This window comes from Lepisma saccharinum, chromosome 29 (genome assembly GCF_977018435.1).
Source record: "Lepisma saccharinum chromosome 29, izLepSacc3.1, whole genome shotgun sequence".
Classification (NCBI taxonomy): domain Eukaryota; kingdom Metazoa; phylum Arthropoda; class Insecta; order Zygentoma; family Lepismatidae; genus Lepisma; species Lepisma saccharinum.
Genome location: NC_139257.1, coordinates 37,708,294 through 37,730,319, shown reverse-complemented (window position 1 = coordinate 37,730,319; position 22,026 = coordinate 37,708,294). Strand labels below are relative to the sequence as shown.

Sequence of the window (22,026 nt, the reverse complement as noted above, 5' to 3'; positions counted from 1 at the left end):
GTGATGGTGGTGCTCAGAATTGATCAATACTTTAAAGCATATTCGCATTAAAAAATATTCAAATAAAGTATGTGGAGATTTTTTATATTCGTGCAGTAGAAAATGTCGTCGCTGGCCATTTTTTGTTCTGTAATTCCAAGTAAAAACGTCAAGCGACAAAGTTGTGGAGAAAATAATGAAATCATTCTTTATAATCACTCAAAGGTTCCCAGAAATATTACTTCCATGCATTTTGAGTTTCTTTTTAACCCGAACCGCGCGCGAAGTAAGGAGACGTTGTCTGGCCATCTTGAGCTGACTCACCACAGCATTCACCACCAAGTTTTGGAGTTGTTATTTTATTTGCATTCAGTAAAAATATTAACTTCATGCAGTTTGTTATAATAGAATTGCAATTACTTAAATTTAATAATTGACAATTATTTCCAATGATGCTGTTGTGAGCAACATTAGTGCTGTCGCAAAATACAATAATCTCAATGTTATTCTATGAAATAATTACAGAGAAAGGCGAATTAATATTAAATGTGCCTGTGTATTAAATTAAATCTAATGGGAAAATGACATGCTAATGAACTGTAACGTTCACAGTATAATATTAATAATTACATATAATTATCATTATATATACAAAATATGTAACACCTTCATTGTGAAGGAAGCTCATCATTTCCCGGCGACATGAGCTAGCTCTGTATTGGCAACACTGTGCGGTTTCTCCATAAGCGCCGTTGTGTCTTCTGAATGTGAAAACGACTTTAGTTCTTTTCCTGGACACCCTGTATTTATTCTCCATAAGCGCCGTTGTGTCTTCTGAATGTGAAAACGACTTTAGTTCTTTTCCTGGACACCCTGTATTTATAACAGCATGACATAACTATCCATGCTTACCTTGTGACCTGGGCAGTGCATGTTGGGCAAGGCCCTGGGTGGCAGAGCACAGTACAGTGATGTGTACAGTCCACCTGCTTCCGAGATTTTCCGCACACTTCTCCGCAAGTGTGTGGAGTGTCCTGGCGATTCCATTCAGGTTCCTGCACCTTCCCGCAGAAACACAGATACTGGTAGGGAACCTTCTCGGTTACATTCTGACAGGCAGGGCATCTCCAACCTGAATCTAATGTAACGACAACAAGAAGCGCACAATAATTTAAAATCTTAAAGTATGCCAGTTGGGAGTCACTTGTATCTAGGAGTCTAGTTTTTAAAATTCTTCTGTTTGTTAAAATCAAATTCGGAATTGTTCTGTTGCAGTTATTTTAAGTCAGTTTCTGTATTCATTGAGACAGGTGAAAGACAACTTGATACCCAATTTAACAATTAGGAACTTTCATTTAGTTAGAAACATCTTTATTTTGGTGTTAGGATTAAGGTACCTATGATGATTTTTTAATTATGAAATTCCATTGCATTTCCAGGTTTTCCAGGCCAAAAATGAAATTTTCCAGACATGTTTATCATCATGATTTTTGCTTTTGAACCTTGTGCTTTTCAATTAAATATATAATCTGTTAATTATTATGAATATTCACTTTCACAACTTTTTATTTTTTTAGCAAATTTCATTCTACATGCACAAAAGCATGTGAAAATTCGAAGAATAAAATGTGAAATTAAGTTTGGCATCAAATGTATTGGGTGGCACAGTCCCGTTCATCTAGCCTTCAGCCTAAGGTAACAGAGATAAATGTTTTCACCATAACAGATCTCCACAATATAAAAACAAAAAAAGTTCATAAACAATATAATCTTACATAAACCATACACAATTTTTTATTCTCTAGCAGATTTACAGTGTCGTAGAAAATGCTGGTTTTTTGCTTACATTTAACCTTTTGCTGCCCAAGTGTCTCGAACGAGATACCCAAAAGTAACCCTCAGGGGACCAAGCGTCTCGTTCGAAATGATATGTCAAGGTCATAGTTTTTACATTATAACTTTTCTATTTTTGGCTAGAATTTCGATTTTATTTTTTTATATTGTTCCTAACACATGTATTTAACAGAAATGGTTTTTTGCATTTTTTTTGTCTTCATGAAAATGGAAGGGGAAAGGCGGGAAAAGGGACTTCTCTTTTACGTCTCTTTTCAAGGTCAATTTTTTTGCCGACAAAGGAAGACCGGCATTGTTGTTCTAAAGCAATGCTTTTCACTCCCTCCTGCTAAGTGCATTCGAAGGAAGCTTGTTTATCAGTATCCGATGTCAAAATGAAAGTTTTCCGTGAGGGTGCAAGCAGGGGGTGGGGGGAAGGGGGCGGGGTAAGACTGGTTGTTGAATCTGCGTTGTGAGAATGGAATTTCGAAGCGCGCTGAAGGAAACCTTTGTTTTTTTGCACAAGTGGCAACAGGGGTTACCCAGCATTGTCTAAAAATAGAATTTCAAGCAGCTGCAAGAATTGGCGTTCATTTGTCACTATGTTCTAGCATTTCGTCCGTGAATGTTGTGCGTAGGTGTCATTTTGTGCCCAAGTGCGAGGACATTTTTTGGGTGAAGTGACAATTTTTTAAAATAATTTTTGGGAGCTTTCTCCCTCCCCCCTCCATATATACACCAAATTTGCATAAATTTTGCATTTTGACATCTTTTTTCAGGGTGGGGGGAACACCATTCTTTTAAGAAAAGTATTTTTGAGGGGATTTCCCCCCTTTCCCCCTCCATATATACGCCAAATGTGCATAAATTATATATCGTCTAAATCTGTGATTCATTCTGCGTACAACGGTATATCTTTCATATCTCTAGGGCATTTAGTTTCTGAGCTATAGTCATTTCAAGGTACCGCTGCATTTTGAAGCTTGAATCAGTGGCATGCCGACCATTCCTTTTGGGGGTACAACTCAAGTTACATTGGTCATATGATAATAATGCAAATATTTTTGTGTTCCTTGCATGTCAGCGATCATTTCCATGTGCATGTCAACACTCATTTACTTTTTTCTTGGGGGGAGGGTGGGGGAACCAAATTTTTTTTCTCCGAAATTTTGGAATTTTGAGAGTTAGCCCCCTCCCCACCGCCACATTTTCAAAAATTTCATACAGTCTGAATCTCTGGTTCATTCCGCGTACAACGGTATATCACTCATCTCTCTAGGGCAATTAGCCTCCGTTCTACACTCATTTCATTGAAACTCTGCATTTTACTCAAAATCGGCTCAGGCAATACAGGCTTACTTGTGAAAAAGGCCTTGGGCGGCAAAAGGTTAAAAGTACAAAGCATCCAGAGAAATTTTTGTTGAATGTAGGAATTCTATAGGAAATGCCAAGATTTTTTTGATTGATTTGCTGTTTTAAGTCCACTTTATGCACAGTAAGGCTAATCGGGACTGGACCTACAGTTTAAAGTGGAATCTGAACCACTATGTGCCTCCACTATGTGAAAATTACAGAAATTCGAAGGAACCATGATTTTGCACAAGACTGAGAATCTGAGAATGAAAGGAACAAGTATCTGAACTGAAAATTATTTTGGGAGTGGAATCACAAGAACCGAATCCAGAAGTGAAAGTGAACCACTTGTTCATTTTGCAACTTTTTCTCTAGCAGACTCCAAAATGTACGTAAATCAGGCGATCTGCAAAATTCCCTGACATTTCCCTGTTTTACAGGTTCTTCCGACACACAGCAAACCTGTAGGATACTAAATAGAAGTTGTACAAAAACTTGACACTACAAATAAAGAATGCATAAAAGAATGCAGGAAAGAAAAAAAAAAGAAAAAAGGGAATAGTAATAAAAGCATAATAAACAATATAATCTTGCTAACGTGTAATATTGTTTATTTTCATTTGTTAGTTTAAAAGCTATTCTTTAAAAATTTGTTAAACAAATTGTAACAACGTAAGCATCATCAACCTGTGTTGAATACCTTAAAATTATATTCTTCTTTCTTTTATTGGTAATGAAGTTAGTATGCTAATTTTTTATTATATGTGACAGTAACAAGCAAAGTTCACTGTCAAGATGTACTTCATTAAGTTTTTTTTTACATATACACAACACAATTTTACTTGTTGCAATTGAAAATAGAAAATTTACTGTGTTACAGTCTGCAGTCCAGAGCATTAGAAAGCAATTATTAATGCCAACATACTTTCAAGACCATATTTATGAATATTAAATTACACCAAGTTCACTGATGTTTCCAGAAGTTTGACCTTGGTTGTATTTTTGTCAATGTTGCTCTATTCAAGAATAAATTAGTTTATTTAGTGAGATGGCAGACATTAAATGCCAAAATCGTGTATCAGAAGCTACAATTCGGGTATAAACACACACACATGTGTGTCAACCCTGAACTGTATTGTATTCTTTGAAATGTCAAGTAATTGAGACAACTAAAAAGGTTAAAATATGCAAGTGAATATAATTTCTAACCTAATTTACAGGCAATTTTTATTATGAAAAGTAATAATACTCAAATATTAGTTTTTCAAGATGTTTCTATAATGCAAGTCAAATATTTACACAATGATACTAAAAATGCTTATGTGGTACACACACAAACTGACGATTTCATTGTGATTTGAAATAAGAAACACATTCAGATGCTAATTACCATCTTCTAATATTAATGCAAATTCCAATATGCAGGAATTTCTTTCACTGGCAGTACAGGAACACCATACTGTGTTTGCAAATGATTCTGTGCATTCAACTTAAAAACAATCAACAGAAGACTTATACATGCTCCTGACTAAGAAATGAAATTTGTATTCCATTTATTATTACTATCTCAATAGGTTTACAATTAAGCCATACAACATTTCATTTGGAACAATATTAATACAAATAATGACTTGATGTCTTATGTAGTAAAAAAATATACAATAGCTACATCTAAGTAAAATGTGATGAATTTACATGAGTATATAAAGCGTTCTATAGTAGCAATTAAACATAGAAAGTTTGAGTGTTATACACATTTAGAGGAAAGGAAAGTGTGTGTGTGTTTGGATACGAGTGTGTATGGAATTACTGTTCAAAGTACAGGGATGACAATTTTAAAATATACAGTGCGTCCATTTCGATCTTCAGCCGAGAGATCGGGAGAAGCGTGGCGGGTGGCGCTGGCGGAGATGCCGACATTTGCGGCCTGTAATGCCCGCTTATTTTTATGGACATATGCAGACATTTATATAAATATTTCAAAACGAGCACTAACCTGTGTTATAATTTATCATCTGTAATTCATCCAAGTTCTGCTCTTATATACACAAAAAAATACGCTTTAGAAACGATATTAAGAGCCACAAATAATAAAACATTTTAATCATAGTTTTGACCATTAACGTCCTGCTTAAGTTTATATCCTTGAAAGAGTTTTGTGCCGATGGGGATCGTTTGGAGGTTTCGAATGTGCAACACTGTATCAAGATTACGCTGTAGACGAAACCGTTAAAAGTCAATGGTGTTCGTGAGCTTCCTTGCAATTCGAAATCTCCGAGCTCGAGTTTTTTGTTCCTTCGCGACAGAGCTGTCAATATAGTGGCGAGCAGATGTAAACCAAGAGCGTGTTAATTTCGTACTGTGCGCAAGTGTGTTATTATTGGTTACTTGCCGTTACTTGTTTGTGTTATTGCAGTATGTATGTGTGTTGTGTCAGTGAGAGGATTGGAATGCCAGCCGCAAGGTTCACGTTACGAGGGGGGCTGATAAGTTCTCGGCCCGACCCAGAAGGACTTTAGCTATAGGCACGAAAGTTTCAGGCTATTCAACGTATTCTCCCCCAAAAGTCTACACACTTGGCACTTGGTGGATATCAGTTTGAACAACTCTTATAACACAGGTTAGTGCTCGTTTTGCAATATTTATATAAATGTCTGCATATGTCCATAAAAGTAAGCGGGCATTACAGGCCGCAAATGTCGGCATCTCCGTCAGCGCCGCCCGCCACGCTTCTCCCGATCTCTCGGCTGAAGATCGAAATGGACGCACGGTATTAGGGATGGGTAATCGGTACTCTATCGGTATCAGCCAATATAGGCATATCGGTGTATCGGTAAAATTACCGATTATTTTACCAATCCGATATATCGATAAATATCTGATAATTTAGTGCAAAATTTTGCCATTTTGTTATAATTTTTATGGATATCTCCATGCCCTACTTTCAAAAAACGTAAATGTCTAAAAATGCAACTTCTTTTTCACTGCACTCACCTCGAAATACACATTTATTAAGGAGGTCAATGAACCTTTCAGGTTCTTCAAGGACCCATTTCTAATTATATATCGGATCGGTAGAATATTGGTTATCAGTATCAATAAATTTTATATCGGTACTTTATCGGTATTGGCCAATCCCTAAAATATATGTGTGTGGCGGTAATGGTGGGGAAGGGGGGGGGGAGGACTGAAAATTTTGTTGCATGTAGACATGCCTTAATAATGCTGGCGGCTCAGTTGATTGATTTACTTATTTGGTTTATTTCACTTCACTTTTCTGCCACTTTTGACTAATCATGAATGTGAGGATGATATAATGAAATTGACAAAAGGGCACTCACAAAGAACACCCATTCTTAAGCTGGGATTAAAACTGGGACCCATGGCATCACCGAATGGTGTGCTAACCGCTCTGCCACAGAAGGCTTAGTGCTTGGTGGTGACAAATAACGGAGCGAATTTACAATACCGGACCCTTCCCCGATTTTCGTAATATTTCGCATACTCATAAATTGAGGCCTCCTAATCATGAATTTGAAGTTAAAATTTGGGGGTCACGTGTAGAAATTGCAAAACAAGCTAAATTGAGTGGTTCGTGATCGGAACAGAAACCCTGTATTTCTCCGCGAAAACAATGTATATTGCAATATTCTACGTTTTATAACGAAATTAACATTTCTGATATTACTACAACACCAAATTTTAACTATGCTTTCCTAACCTAACCTTACTGTGAATGGTTCGTGGGGCTATCCGTGAATAGTTTGTGGGCCAATTGCGATCACGGACCAATAAAAAATGTTAGTTTCGTAGCACTATAACAGCAAAATTTCCTCATGGAAGATGCCATTTTTGTAACCTGCAAACACCAATTGTTCATGTCAACAAACATGATAGCTAAAATTGAGAAGCTTATTTTACAACTTCTACACGTTAATGAACAATTTCTACGTGTCACCCCCAGATGTTAATCTCAGATAATTCATCGGGACTACGTATTTCTTGAGTATAAGTAGGATAGAAATTACGGAAGGGTACAGTATTGTAAATTCTTACCAAAATAACTTCTCTTATATTATTACTTTTTTAAATTAGACATAAGGTACTTCATTTCTGCATTTGCAATCTCTGCAATAATCATAATGAATAGATACTTACAGACAGGTCATGATTCTACCCTTCTGCACTAATTCATGGAGCATATCATAAACTTATGGTTTGAAAATCTGCCAAGATTGCACCTGTAAGAGGAACTGGAGGAAATGTCCCCTTCTGACTCATGCACACTCTCTCTGGTTGCAAATTTATGGACCTTGTGGGAATGCTTCATACATCATTTTATAACCTGATCATTAAAGTAATTACTAAATTCTTTACCCATGTAAAAATCCTTCACCTTCCATTCTGAAGATGTAGAAGGAATATGATTACACTAAAATATCAGAGAAAAATAAAGAAATAGCTTACCAGCTTTGGAAGATTTTGCCCATCTCTTGATGCACTTCAAATGAAACATATGGTAACAATTTGTGCAACTCCAAATCGCATCGTGTTGACGAACACGGTCGACACAAACCATACACTCGTATGCACCTCGTGAAAGCTGCTCCACCAATCGTTCACGCTGGCTCGTGTCATCGTCCTGTACGACTTCCTTCCTTGGCGATGGAGTTTTGTTGGAATACCGGTTGTTTGCCTTATCATTTTCTTTCTTTCCCTGCCATTTTTGATTTCCAAAATCAGGCACGTTATTGTAACCCTTCTCTCTCGCATAGTCTCTCGTGTATATCTGGGTAACATTAATGTACTCGTGATTCTCAGATTGGTTCTTCTTTTCTTTTCTGTTATCCTGGAAAGTTCGTGGTGGGGGTTTGCTGAATTTGCTATTAGTGAACACTCTATTTCCTCTATTATCTACTTTCTGTTGAATAGGCATTTCACTCTTCTGCATAATTTTAGTGGGAACGGGAGTGATCTGTGAGGGATCCTCGTCACACCAATTAGACGTGGTTACGATGGGAGAAGTGGTTGCACTGACATCCACAGCAGTGTTACCGCTACAAGCTTCCACGGTACTGGATTGCTTTAATGTTTCAGCTTCCTGGCTCATGGATATCATGAACGCTGCCGCTTCGGCGAGAAGCTTCTTCCTACCTTGGTTCTTATCTTCCTCCAGCTCCGAAGCTGTGAACTCGATATTTCTCGGAACGAATCGTTCTCGCGGCGGTTTCATAGTAAGTTTCCTCTCCTCCTGGAACCTGTTTCCTCTGTTTTCCTGCACTTGCGGCTGCTTCTGAACAGCCACGCTAGCATTGTTGTTATTCTCCCTCTTGAACCTTTCCCCGACATTGTTTCTTCGAGGTTGTCCCCTTTTGAATCCTGAACTTGCATTTGCGTTAGCTTGAAATTCCTGAATAGGTTGCGGCAAGGGCAATTGTGGAGCAGCAGCATCTACACTCGATCGAGGAGTACTCGAAATAGTCTCCCTGCTAATTGTACTAAAATCTGTAGTCCCAGTCCGAGAATTTGCACCAGATACAAATTCTCCGGTAAACATGGAAGCAGGCACAACCTGATTGATGTCAACATTAGGTATGTTGCCGTACTGGGCCATTTGGTTAGCATACGTACTAGAACTAGACTGCAGAACTTCCTGCTTTGGTTTCGGAATGTAGTTATTCTGGTATGCATTACTCACGCTGCTCGTAGTCTTCTCAACCTTATTCCCCATGTTCATATATGCACTTGCCTCTCCGTACTGTACAGAGGGAGTACTCTGTCTTGGATTAGGAGGGGGTTGACTTCCCTCGTAGTAACCCTGCGTTGGTGGTGGTGCACGATACATTGTAGGTGGAGGGTTAGAAAACATCTGGGACATCTGCTGATTAGGAACTACCCCTGGGTAGTACCAATTTTGGGGATATGCTGGGGTATTTGAGTACGGATAATTGTAGTAATAGTTCTGGCCATTGTAATTGTATGAACCATTCCAGTTTGCCATCTTTAAGGTCTTTTATCGCCACCTGAAGATGAATACAGTTGGCAACCACCTGCAAAGCAAGAAAATACTTACTTAATCTGAATCTATCACCTTCAACAACTATAGTGCTTTTCACGGTCAAGTCGCCCATGGAGAGATGACTAGCATGGTGAGCAGGAAGAGCATGTGTGCCAGTATTTAGACCCACAGCTTTACGCTGACCTTGGCACTGGATGCTTCAGTATTCAGATAACTGGTGTCCAGTTTGCACGTGTTTGTAGTGTATTAAGGTGTTACCACGGGTTTCAGATTGTTTTGTTTTAGTTTAATAATGCCATGCTATATGTACAATTTAAAACAACGAATTTTTATGCACAACTCTTACATCATTATAAAGTCTTGTAGGGAAGTTAGAAGGCATTTTGAGAATGAATTCCCAGATGTTCCTACTCCACACAGAGACAGTGTTCAAAAACTTGTGAACAAATTTAGGGAAATAGGGTCTGTTCTTGATAAGAAGCTAAGGGTAAAACGGCATGTGCTTACTGAGGAGAAACTAGACAATGTTTGAGCACGATTGCAACATACTCCTCAAAAATCCCTCCGGTGCCTTGCACAAGAAACTGACATTTCCATGACCATGGTGAGTTACCAAGCTTTTAAAGCTGAAGCAATACATTAGACGAATCGAAAGACAACATCAGGAGAGAATTTGAACCAATTTCGGAAGAGGAACTGATTTGTGTTAGTGAAAACTTCCTTTAAAAATGCCATAAATGTGTAGATGTAGACTGACAACATTTCCAACATCTCTTGTAACAGGGTACATGGCTCACTTTAATTGTAACGTCAATGTAATTGTACGACCTTATTTCATTACATAGATAGCAGTTCCAGTTATGTAGATGCTGCATCCACTGTGGCGTCAAATGCGCTCTCGCTGCCACTCCACGGGTGAATTGACCGTGAAAAGCACTGTATAATGAAGCAAATTAACTTATAAGTATCATATTCCAAAACTCATATTTAAAATATGCTATTTGTTTTCAGTGTTCCAAATAAGATAATACGGAGGTAGGTGCAAATAACTAATACATCTATCTTAATTGTTAATAAATGGGATTGGATTGGTGTTTTTAAGTCCACTTTATGCACAGTAAGGCTAATCGAGACTGGACCTACAGTTTAAAGTGGGATCCCAACTATGTGCCTCCACCAGGTATCGAACCCGGAACCCCTTGATTACAAGGCGACGACACAACTACTGCGCCATCGGTGAGGCCCTTTAATTATTAATAAAGATAATAAATTTAAGAGCAATTGACAACCACAGTTATTGGGTGTTGAAACAATTATATTGATACTTTAGAATCTGAATATCAAGAGAATCAGTACAAATGATATACAGAAGTTTGACAAAATTACTTTAATGCTCTTCTAGCTCTCTATCATTATTGGTGACAATAAGGATGAATGATGATTATAAGGAGTGAGAAAAGGACTACACAGAAGCATTCATAACAACCATTCCCATGTTATGGAGCGGTCAAACATCAACTCCCACCCTTAATTACCTTGCTCCTTCCAATTCCATTTCCTTGCAGTGTTGCCAGATGTATCACATATAGTGTTGTCCACTTTTCCTGCATTTCAGTGATGCCAGGGCATGTTTTATTGCATCAATTATCGCAGTGACCCATGCTTTCTAGTGTATCTCACAAATTCCTTAACTTATGGACACAAATGTATAACATTCTGAGTTTTGGACCCTGGTTACGGGGTGTAGGGGAAGGAAAGTTGAAGGAACATCATCACATGATCTGACTGCTCTCTACTGCAGTGAAAAAAAAACACTCCCCCCCCCCTTTCCCCTTATGCAAAAGGGAATTTAGGAAGAAATTATGGAACTTAGATTCTGCACCAAGGTGATCAAACATTATTTTCATTTTTCATTCTGTAATTAGGCATAGGCAACCCCCAAGAAGTTTAAGAAACTTCCATTTTCTCTCCATAGCAGATTTGTTATCACACCACAGTATAATGCCCGGGGTTCCAGGATCGAATCCTGACTGGTCATGGGTGACAGGGAGAATATAGACATACACACACGAGGAGAGAGAGAGGGGTTTAAAATTCATTAGTTACAAATTCTAAATCTAGCTACTTTATTTATTATTGATATATTTTTAATGGTTCCGATTTTTTTCAAATTCTCCTAGCAGGAAGACTAATTTATCGTAGAATTTTGGCAATCTTTGTCACACGAAATTTGAACCTTCCTTAAAGTAATGAGCACTGTTTGGATTTTGAAAAAAAGTTATTTATGGTGAAGAAGAAAAACAACAAAAATTACCTGACGCAAGCATGCACACTTCTCATGGACAATGTATTTTCCGTTGACAAGCGTCTAAGTATCGTAGGATACTGGGAATTAATGTAGAAGTAAATCGTAACCTTGGTAGAATGTATTTAGGGACTTTATTTTAATGCTCAGAGAACCAAACCTGGCCTGCCTAACCTAATAAAGCATATATTGTATTTAACAAAATCTTAAGTAATCGCTAAAACTCCGCAGTGTGTAAGAAGTAAATCGAAATCAAACCATGCAAAAATTGCATTCGTAGCATGATGAAATCGCAATAAAACCAAAGGAACTTGTTGGTACACTTTTTACCGTATTGTAAGAACATACAGTACATACTTATGTATCTTTTCAAACCCGGGAGCCCTGGCATCGTACAGCGATGTGCATAGAGGGAAAGAGAAAGATTGAAAGATGGAATAAGAGAGGTGAACAAAGATTGAGATAAAAGTGAAGAAAAAAGAAACAAAGAGAGATAACAAGAAAAATAGAAAGATGGCGAAAGAACAGAGGAGAAATAGACAAAGAAAGGTGGAGAAAGAGGGTAAGAGATGAAAAAATCGTAACAGCTATGAGTATTGTAGCGCATTCTTTCATATTGACAATGTTACCGATAAGCGAGTGGCAACCGAGGAGTGTTCCACTTACAGTATTGCATTGTTTTCTTGCGAGCGAAAAGAATAAAGGAAGAAATTTCCGTCTTACTGAGAATACAAACATCTCGTTGGTCTTTAAATGGTGTTCCGTTTCCACCTTAAGCAGGTCACTTTCAGGTATCAAATCGGTCCGTTCTGGGGACTTTTTTTTCCGTATTTACAGGTTTCCTTCTTATGGAGGTTCCGGGATATGCAGTTTTTACTGTATCATCAGTTTTTAGAACCTAAAAATTTGAGGTCTGTTAACATTTTCTGTAACGCACCATTATTCTAGTGCAGTGGTCCCCAACCTCTTTTACTTGCGGCGCCCTTTTTCAGGGTGGCTACAAACAAGCAGAAATGAAATTCCCTGACTTTTCCAGGTTTTCCAGGACAAAATTTACATTTTTCCCTGACAATTACAAACTAAACTACATCGATGTTTTTGCAAATGGAAATAATAAACTCATACAGATCCACGTATGGTTTTGCTAAGTACCAATATTATCTTCTATTAAATTGACTTAATTTCTCTATTCTCTATGATTTGAATTCAAACTGCAAAATAGTGAATTTGGAAAATTATTACAATTCACAAGCTAAGGAAGGATTATGGAATTTTGTCATACGCAGTAAGTTTAAAATAAAATACTTGATTATTTTTAAAGTTAAGACTAAATGAGATAAGAGTGAAGAGTGAATGATTAAGAAATACAATTTGTAATTTATCAGTCTCCTTATACATTTTCGGTATTATATGTTGATCTTTCCACTGAGGTTTGGAACCCTCTTCTTGCAAAACCTATGAGTGCGGACTCATTTTTCAATGCATAAAGCTACTTCTCTCTTCTCTGTAACGCAAACAACTCTTGCATATAAGTGAAACAACTGAATCGAACAAAATAAAGTGTCATATTTCCTTATATTATTAATGGGATTTCTGCTTCAGTACAGTATATCCAAGTGAAGTGCTGTGAAACTGACAACATGCAGTTATACCATTAATACTGATGAAAAGGGTATGTAAGTATTAGAAATTTAACGCATGGAATTTATAGAATTGCATTGTCCTGATTTACTTAAACCAACACATTAAAACAACACATTAAAACAGGAAAACACTAATAATAAAAGCTTCTGAAAGTTCATATACGAGGGGCATCCTGTAAAAGCTCCAATGGTGCCTGTATGCAGCACTAGTGGCCGGAGAGCGACACACACATGCACGGAGGAAGAAGTGGCATGTAGCTGTAATCTGGTACAGTTGCAATGCAGCCGGTTTAGGACAGTTCTAGGTTAAAGATTGCAGCTCTCATAAAGTATCCCACCGACTGTGATGTAGCCTACATTGCACGCTCAGAATTCGGCACAGAGCCACCAGCAATCGTGTGAGTTGTGCAGACTGGACGTTGTGAGTGATAGTAGGGTCAGACGATGGTGGAGACAATTCACAGAAGGCCAATCGAATGTGCACAACCCCATACAGCTGAGTACACACGGGCCCTTTGCATCACTTCAGGTGAGAGATATTGGACCACTCCCTGTACAGCCCTGGCATTGAATGTACTGACTTTCATCTCATTGTTTAACTGAATAGGTTTCAGGTAGGGCAAGGATTTGACAGCTACATTGCGGTAGACATAGTTCCAGTCTTTGCTGTCAGACACAGATACCATGGGCATACAAAATTTAGTGCCATGCTACGACACATGCCAGAACAACGGTGGTGATTATGCCGAAAATTAGGTTAGGACTCACTGTTACTAATGCAATAAATTACAACTGACATTCTTGTTTTATTTATGTCTAATCGGTAGGGACCTTGATATTTTAATTTTTTTTCAAATTGGTGTATTTTCTTATTTTTTATTTTTTACTATACGGTGTTATTTTTCCCAAAATTCACATTTTCATTTTAGGGCATTTTCTGGCAAATATCTGAATTTATACCTTCATGGTGTTTTTAAACTGCTGTTTCAAATTGTAAGTCACATGGCTTACGCCTCTTCGCGAGAGTTTGATATCTTGAAAGTTATTTTGGGAAAGTTATTTTCCATATCCCTTTATTAATTTTAAGGTAAGGATTTTAGATAATGGAATTTTGGTGTGGAGTTAGGGCCCCACACTTTCTTAATCACGGCTGAAGGTGGGGGTGATGTGATCAGCACCACACTCCTGGCTATATTTATCCCTCAAAGTTTTCTCAAGGTACCAGCTTCATATGATGCTGGGTGGGCGCCGGAGCAGTTTGAATAGGTGGAAAACATCCCGGTTCTCCCCCGCAGGGGATCAACCCCGGGTCTCTCGCATAGTAGTCAGATGCCCTAACAACTGAGCTCCATTATTACTCGCCAATAGTGCGCACTTAGCTTGGTAATTCAAAACATATCCCGTGTGACGGTAGAAACGCACTCGATCTCCTGTGAGAACTCTGCCACTTTGCTCCGTGATGCAAATTGTTTTGATAGAAGTTGAAAAAGCGTGGGAAATACATGATTTAATGTGGCTGTCGGAATTATTCCACGTACGTATAACTCTATAGTTTACTCTTGAGTAAAATGTTGGAAAACGTGCATGTTCTATGTACACAAACATGGACAAGAAAAGACAAGGATGTTAGATTTCATGGAATTTTTCGTTGTTTTGGGACATTTCTTTAAAAAAAATCGCTAAAAACGCCAGCAATTCGCATTTTTTGCCAAATTCACATTATTTCGATATTTCGAACGGGCGTAAAATGTGTCCAGACATCACTGCACATTCCTAAACAAAATTTCGCAGCAATTATCATTTTTCACAGTTTTGGCGTTTGCGAAAAATTGGAAATTACTTTCTGGCCACCCCTCGTATAAATCAGTAGATGGAAAGTGAAAATTTAGCAGGACTGGCAAAGAAAAGTCAATTTCTGAAGGAAGTGATTTGCTGTTATGAATGAATGATTCGAGTAAATATGATATTAAAATATTTACGTCTTTATTATTAGTATTTTATTTCATAATATTGGACATTAACTTCACTCAGTGAGAGATTTAAGACCATCTCTCACGACATTAAACAGACAGGACAGAGTGGCGTTAATTTCATTGCAATACTTAGTGTTGCAGTAAATTTACGGTTGGGAGATGCACTTGCCAATTTTTATAACGTCCACCAATGCAGTTGTTTTTTTGTACTTTATCGTGATAGTATTCAATATATATCCCATTTGGTTGGATTCTTCTTGATATCTAAGAATATTGCAATGTCATTGTAAACGTATGTTAACTTGTGCGAAACCAGTAATGCGTCAGGATGATGAAAGAAAACCTTCGTAAGTACTGCTACATTCAATAAGGTGAAGTGAGCCAGAAGAGTAATAAAATTCCAGCAGCATATTTGCAGTCTAAAGCTCTTCTTGTTTATGCATGCGATTTTTGTTGGATGTTGCAGTCCATGCAATTTCTGTCGCATGTTGTAGTGAGATACTTTGTCGGGTGGCAATATTCGACAAAAATCGTATGTATCAATGGAACATATTTGTTTCCATGTTCCTTCAGTTTGCCTAACAAAATGCCTTACTACGACGTCCGACAACTATCGGACAGCGCCATCCGCTCTTATCCCCTCTGTTCACAAGTCCCCTTACTACTCCCATACGGACAAGAAAAAATGAAAATTCAATGCATTTTCCACGTAATATTTAGAGGCTTAACCTTTACTATCCCCGATGATACCATATGGTATCATGGTGCTGATTACGAAATGAATGTGCTTTTTGGACCTTCATACTCTTATGTTTGGGTGGAAACTCTGACACAGCTCTGGAGCAAGCCTGGGAAATTCATATTGATGACCAACCTCCCCCCTCTCCGCAACATATCCATGCCACACTTCCGAACAGAGTTTCACATTTTGGCTCATTATTCAACTTGTATGGCACCCAGGAACATGAAACATGTTTCAATCTCTTTGGAAACGTCCATTCTTTGAAGAGAATACTAAGGTTTGCACCTTCTCCCCAAAATAGCGGGAGAAGAGGAGGTAAACTCCAGATTTTTATGTTATTTTTTTTTCATTGAAATTCGGTGGTCGCGCCCCCAAACCCCCATTTCTCGGTTCGGTGTTCTAAATTGTACACGGTTGCATGCTATGATGTTCTAGCTGCAAACCAAAACTTATCCGAAGTAGATTGCTCCCATAGTACCCGAGTTATAACAATTTTCCTCCAAACATGCAAATTACCTATTTTTCGTAATTTTTCTTTTTAAAAAAAATCAGATTTTGGCATATTATTCAACTTGTATGGCACCAAAGAACATGAAACATGTCTCAATCTTTTTGGAAACGTCCATTCTTTGAAGAGAATACTAAGGTTTGCGCCTTCTCCCAAAAATAGCGGGAGAAGAGGGGGTAAAATCCAGATTTATGTTGTTTTTTCATTGAAATTCGGTAGTCGCTCCCCCCCAAACCCCCTTTCCTCGGTTCGGCGTTCTGAATTGTACACGGTTGCATGCTATGATGTTCTAGCTGCAAACCAAAACTTATCCGAAGTAGATTGCTCCCATAGTACCCGAGTTATAACAATTTTCCTCCAAAAATGCATATTACCTATTTTTCGTAAAAAACAGTTTCACATTTTGGCTTATTATTCAACCTGTATGGCACCCAAAACATGAAACATGTTTCATTCTCTTGAGAAATGTCAATTCTTTGAAAAGAATGTAGCAAACTCCAGATTTTTGTTTTTTCCATTGAAATTCGGGGGTCACCCCCCCCCCCCCTCCCCGCGAAACCCCCTTCCTCGGTTCGGCGTTCTGAATTGTACACGGTTGCATGTTATGATGTTTTATCTGCAAAATAAAAAAATATCCGAAGTACGTAGATTGCTCCCTTAGTGCCAGAGTTATAACAATTTTCCTCCAAAAATGCAAATTACCTATTTTTCGTACAAAAAAAATCACATTTTGGCTTATTATTCAACTTGTATGGCACCCAAGAACATAAAACATGTTTCATTCTCTTGAGAAATGTCCATTCTTTGAAAAGAATACTAAAGTTCGCGCCTTCTCTCCAAAATAGCGGGAGAAGAGGGGGCAAACTCCAGATTTTTGTTTTTTTCCATTGAAATTCAGGGGACGTGCCCCCCAAGCCCCCTTCCTCGATCCGGTGTTCTAAATTGTACACCGTTGCATGCGCTGATGTTTTAACTGCAAAACAAAAGTTATCCGAAGTAGATTGCTCCCATAGTGCCCGAGTTATAACATTTTTCGTCAAAAGAGTGTTCGAAGTCAATGAAGACGAAATTCCCTGACATTTCCCTGACTTTTTTTGACACCTCAAATTCCCTGACTTTTCCCGGTTTTCCAGGTCTGTCGCCACCCTGTTTTTAGAATGAATTTCTATGGCAGATCCCCTTAGGCCTATCGTGCAAGTCTTACAAGTTTAGAGGCAATGTTATGGAGCAGAAGAAGAGAGGGTAGATAGTAAGGGAATGTAAAGTAAAGAGATATCTAAACAACTGCGCAATGTCCACGCAATGAAATTATATTTTAAAAACTTTGAGCGACTTCTGTATTTTGTTTAGCTAAGTGGAGAATTCCATGTCGCAGAGATATGTAGTTGAGAAAGGCAGCAATACTAATTTTGATTTCTCAGACAAGATTTTGAATTCATCTTGTAAATGCAGCCAAAACTCCGGTAGACTTTGGTTTTGAAACGAGATTTTTAGTTCGTTGTGAGATGTCAAAATCTCTTAGGACCTCGTATTCCGCCGAGTTTAAGCTGGGAGGTTTTTTGTTCATGCTGAACACATTCAGTACCCATTTGAAGCCATAAAGCAGCTTCTCTTGAGCTGTAGGAAAATAATGTTGAAACGAGCCTTTCAAAGCATTGAGATGCACCTGTATATATTTCTCTGTATTTTCCTTGAACCTTGATCTTATTTTAATCCAAGAAGCTTTTTGTAAGAGGGAAGCAATTGCTATCTTCGCACTCCAACCAATACATAAGTATCCTGCTTTTAAGAGGTCCTGATTTTTATATAGTTTATTATTTTTATGGCATCATTCAACACTATCATAAGCTCGGAAGGCATCTTTCTTGAGGCTAGCAGCCCCTCATTCTTGTTGTCTGTCCATCTCGCTCTTCTGCTACAATAATTTTGGAGCTAGTGGCAACAGAATGACCAAGCGCCATCTGCTAGAGGAAGAACGAAATTCAACTTGGCAAATTTCCATTCAGAACGTAATTTCTAGTTTTCTTATTTTGATACTACTTTTTGTTTCTTAATCTTTAATTTAATTCAATTTCTATTTATTTTCCTGGAGCGGCAGCGGAGACCTTAGGGTGGTGATGATACCCCTACAGCATCGGAAATGCCCTACATTGCCAAAATTTAAAAAAAAAAAAAAATTAAATTAAATTAAATTTAATTTCCTCTGACTATACTAACTGAATATTTGGTAACGGTTCCGATTATTTTATGATTTCTCCTAGCACAAAGACTAATTATCGTAGAATTTTGGAAATCATTGTCACATGAAATTTGAACCTTCCTTAAAGTAATGAGCGCTGTTTGGACTCAAAAAAAGTTATTTATGTTGAAAAAAAAAACTTTAAAATTACCTTACGCACTTCTCATGGACAAGATATTCTCAGTCGACAACAGACAGTAAATATCGTAGAAGCGTAGGAATGAATGTAGAAATAAATCTGAACCTTAGTAGAATGCATTCAGGGACTTCATTTTAATGCTAAGGGAACCTAACCTAACCACGATAGCATATATTGTACAAAATATTAAGTGATCGCTAAAACTCCACAGCATGTGTTAACAGAAGTAAATCGAAATCGAACCATGTAAAAATTGCATTCATAGCATGATGAAATCGCAATAAAACAAAAGAAACTTAGGCCGAATATTCTCCAATCAAAAACCAGATAAGGCTTACATTTGGCAGATTTGAATTGTTGTTTTAAGTCATCTTTATGCACATATAGGCTAATCAGGACTGGACCTACAATTTAAAGTGGGATCCGAACCACTGTGCAATGTGCCACCACCGGGTATTGAAGCCAGGACACCTTGATTACAAGGAGATGACATTACCACTATGCCATCAAGAGGCCCCTTTGGATTTTGCCTCCCCTAGTGGTTCGCAAATAATAATATTTAAGATTATATAATAGGCGGACTGGTGACAAGACAACCTTCAAAAGTAGAAGAAATTAAAACTAAGTGCAAATTTCAGAATGAAGGTAACAAAAATAAACATTAAAAAGAAAATTATTTTTCAATATTGAATTATTATCTCCCATAAAAGTCTGGGTATAACTTTACAATACCGGATGTATCTCAGATTGCTCTCAAATTACGCATACTCACTAATTTCGGCCTCATAAGCAAGAATCTGCATTTAAAAATTGGCGGTCACTTCCAGAAATTGCGAAATTACATGCACATATTAACGATATGATTGTCGATACACTATGGTAGCCATGTTTGATGATGTGAACAAGTGAAGTTCACTATTTGTTACGATGTCTACAGCATTGCCACACTGTTACTTTGTTACTTGGATAGCATTGATTGTAGTTGGAGATCATTGATCGTGGAAGAATGGAGGAGGAAAGGAATGAAAAGATCGTTATGCAAGGAGAATCACGACAGTGATGATGAGAATATGGAGGGAGAAGAGATTGTGGAATGCGGCTTCGAATGGAGGTAAGTTTGGCAACTGTGCAGTTGCTTCAATGTTGTGTGATAAGTGATACCCGTTGCATGGAGCGTTGATTTGCATTTGAGAAAATGGCATCTTGCATAAGGTGGAAAAAATTGTTGCCCCACAAAGCATTCACGGTAAGGTTAGGTTAGGCAAGCATAGTAAAAATTAAGGGTCATCATAAACACAGTGGCCACGGTGGGTCAGTCGGTAACGTGACTGACTACCATGCTCAAGGTCCTGGGCTCGATCCCCGGCTGGTTCAAATCCGGGAACTTTTCTAACGTTGTAAGCGGCTCCAGCGCCCACCCAGCGTCGAATGACATGGGTACCTGGGGGAAACCCTGGGGGGTAAAGGTGGTCAGGGGCGTGATGCTGATCACATCACCCCCACTCATGACCGGATCAAGAAAGTGTGGGGCGTTACCCCCATACCCCCTATACGCCTTCATGGTGTGGTGCTAAGCACAGGGGAGCACTTTTACATCATAAACATAGTTTTGAAACGCTAATCACTGCAAAAAATAGTTGTTTTCTTCATAAATCAAGGGTGTTTACTCCGTTCACGGACCCACTAATTTGATCTTATTTTGCAATTTCTAGACGTGACCGCCAAATTTCAACTGCAGATTTGTGATTAGGAGGCCAAAATTAGTGAGTATGCCAAATTTCAAACAAATTGGAGATACTTCCAGTATTGTAAATTCACTCCAAAGTCTGAGTGTTATAGCTACACTTCGAATTGTCAAAGCTCTGATTGTGTTATTCTAATATCTTCATTTCATATGCTCATATCAGAGAGAATCATTAGCCCCATCTAGTTCGCTGAACTTTTTGACTCGCTTTGCACCGAAGAGTCTAGTTGGTTGCACAGTGCAACACAGAGTTGTCTAGTTCGTTGATTTGGAGTCAAGTAGTGTATTTGGTGTCTGCACCTTTTGCACTACCTTCAGGACCGGTGTATGGTCATGTGACAGTTTAAAGCAGGAGACAGGAATTTGTTGAATCTTCTGAACTTAACACCGCTTTCCGTCTATTTGGTTCAATGTCATTTCCTTGCACCACCCTGACACTGGCTACACCTGCACTGCACAGTGTGTCAAAAAGTGCAGCCAACTAGACAGGGCTATTGTTTGAATGAATTTTTCAAGTCCACATACTAGTAGTTCCAACAGGAAACCAATTGTTGAATAAGTTTTCACCTCATTGAAGGAATGCTGAATTCCTATTAAATTTTCTTTATATATCATTCAAGTAAGCAGGGTGAATGGGGCAACACCTTTATAAAGACACTTCAACATAGTACACACTATACTGTATTATGCACACTAACAAGGCTCAGGCATCTGGATTCATGGCCAGTATAATTCCCCATGAGGTCTGTGTTGTGTGCTGTCCCTGAATGTTTGTGATTCTCCTTCATCCATTTCACCTTCATGATTAGCCACACGGGGCACAAAAGGGAAGTAAATTAAATGAACTCAATCAATCATTAAAGTAGGCTTGCTTGTATGAATAATTACTTAAGATAGCAATATTTTTCTTTTAAGTTCCCATGAGACGGCTTGGTGTTCTTAGCACTATAATTACACTCCTATAAGCAACGTTAAGTCTGTTATTTCTGTATATTTTTTACTTTAAATCGATTTTTGGCTAATCGCAACAATCAGGATGAGGAGATACTAAGAAACTAACATCACACCCACAGCCAGATTAAAACCTTCAAGGTTTTATGTCATATGTTGTCTTAGTGGCACCATTGGGACAGTTATGTTTCATGCTGGTACTATTTATTTTGAGCATGTTACATTGATCCTGTATTTCTGTACTTTTGTTCCTCCTCTGCATTTGGACACAAAGATTTTCTAAAGGAAACCAAAAAAAACAAAGGTGGCTTCACACAGGGTAAATTTCCCATATCCACAAAATGGCTGAAATTTGCTAGTTCATTTAATTTCAATATTCATATTTACGTATTCTGCATTGAGAAACATTGTTGAAGGTGACATTTCACTTATTTCACGTAAATAAGCTCTATTTGCGACATATCGAGTAAGTTTTCTTTGTAGTTTCTTCCCTTCCGTAACATGTGAAATGGCAGTTACAGTTTCACTACCATAGTCTGCATGCAGTGTTTCCACACCACTCCACCCCAAAAATACCTACGTAGCCCCATGAACCATT

The 22,026-nt window shown here is 38.1% G+C and overlaps 1 protein-coding gene across 2 annotated transcripts in view; it reads right to left on the bottom strand.

The window, feature by feature from the left end:
* The window catches only part of stc (nuclear transcription factor, X-box binding stc), a 93,838-nt gene that overhangs the window by 70,374 nt on the left and 1,438 nt on the right, over positions 1-22,026 (bottom strand). For both annotated transcript variants that reach the window (XM_083114863.1, XM_083114864.1), the window contains exons 2-3: positions 7,633-9,215; positions 892-1,117 (exon numbers count right to left, since the gene is read on the bottom strand). In XM_083114863.1, coding sequence (XP_082970989.1) covers positions 892-1,117; positions 7,633-9,166 — 1,760 coding nt within the window. In that variant the 5' untranslated portion in view covers positions 9,167-9,215. The remainder of the gene's footprint in view (positions 1-891; positions 1,118-7,632; positions 9,216-22,026) is intronic.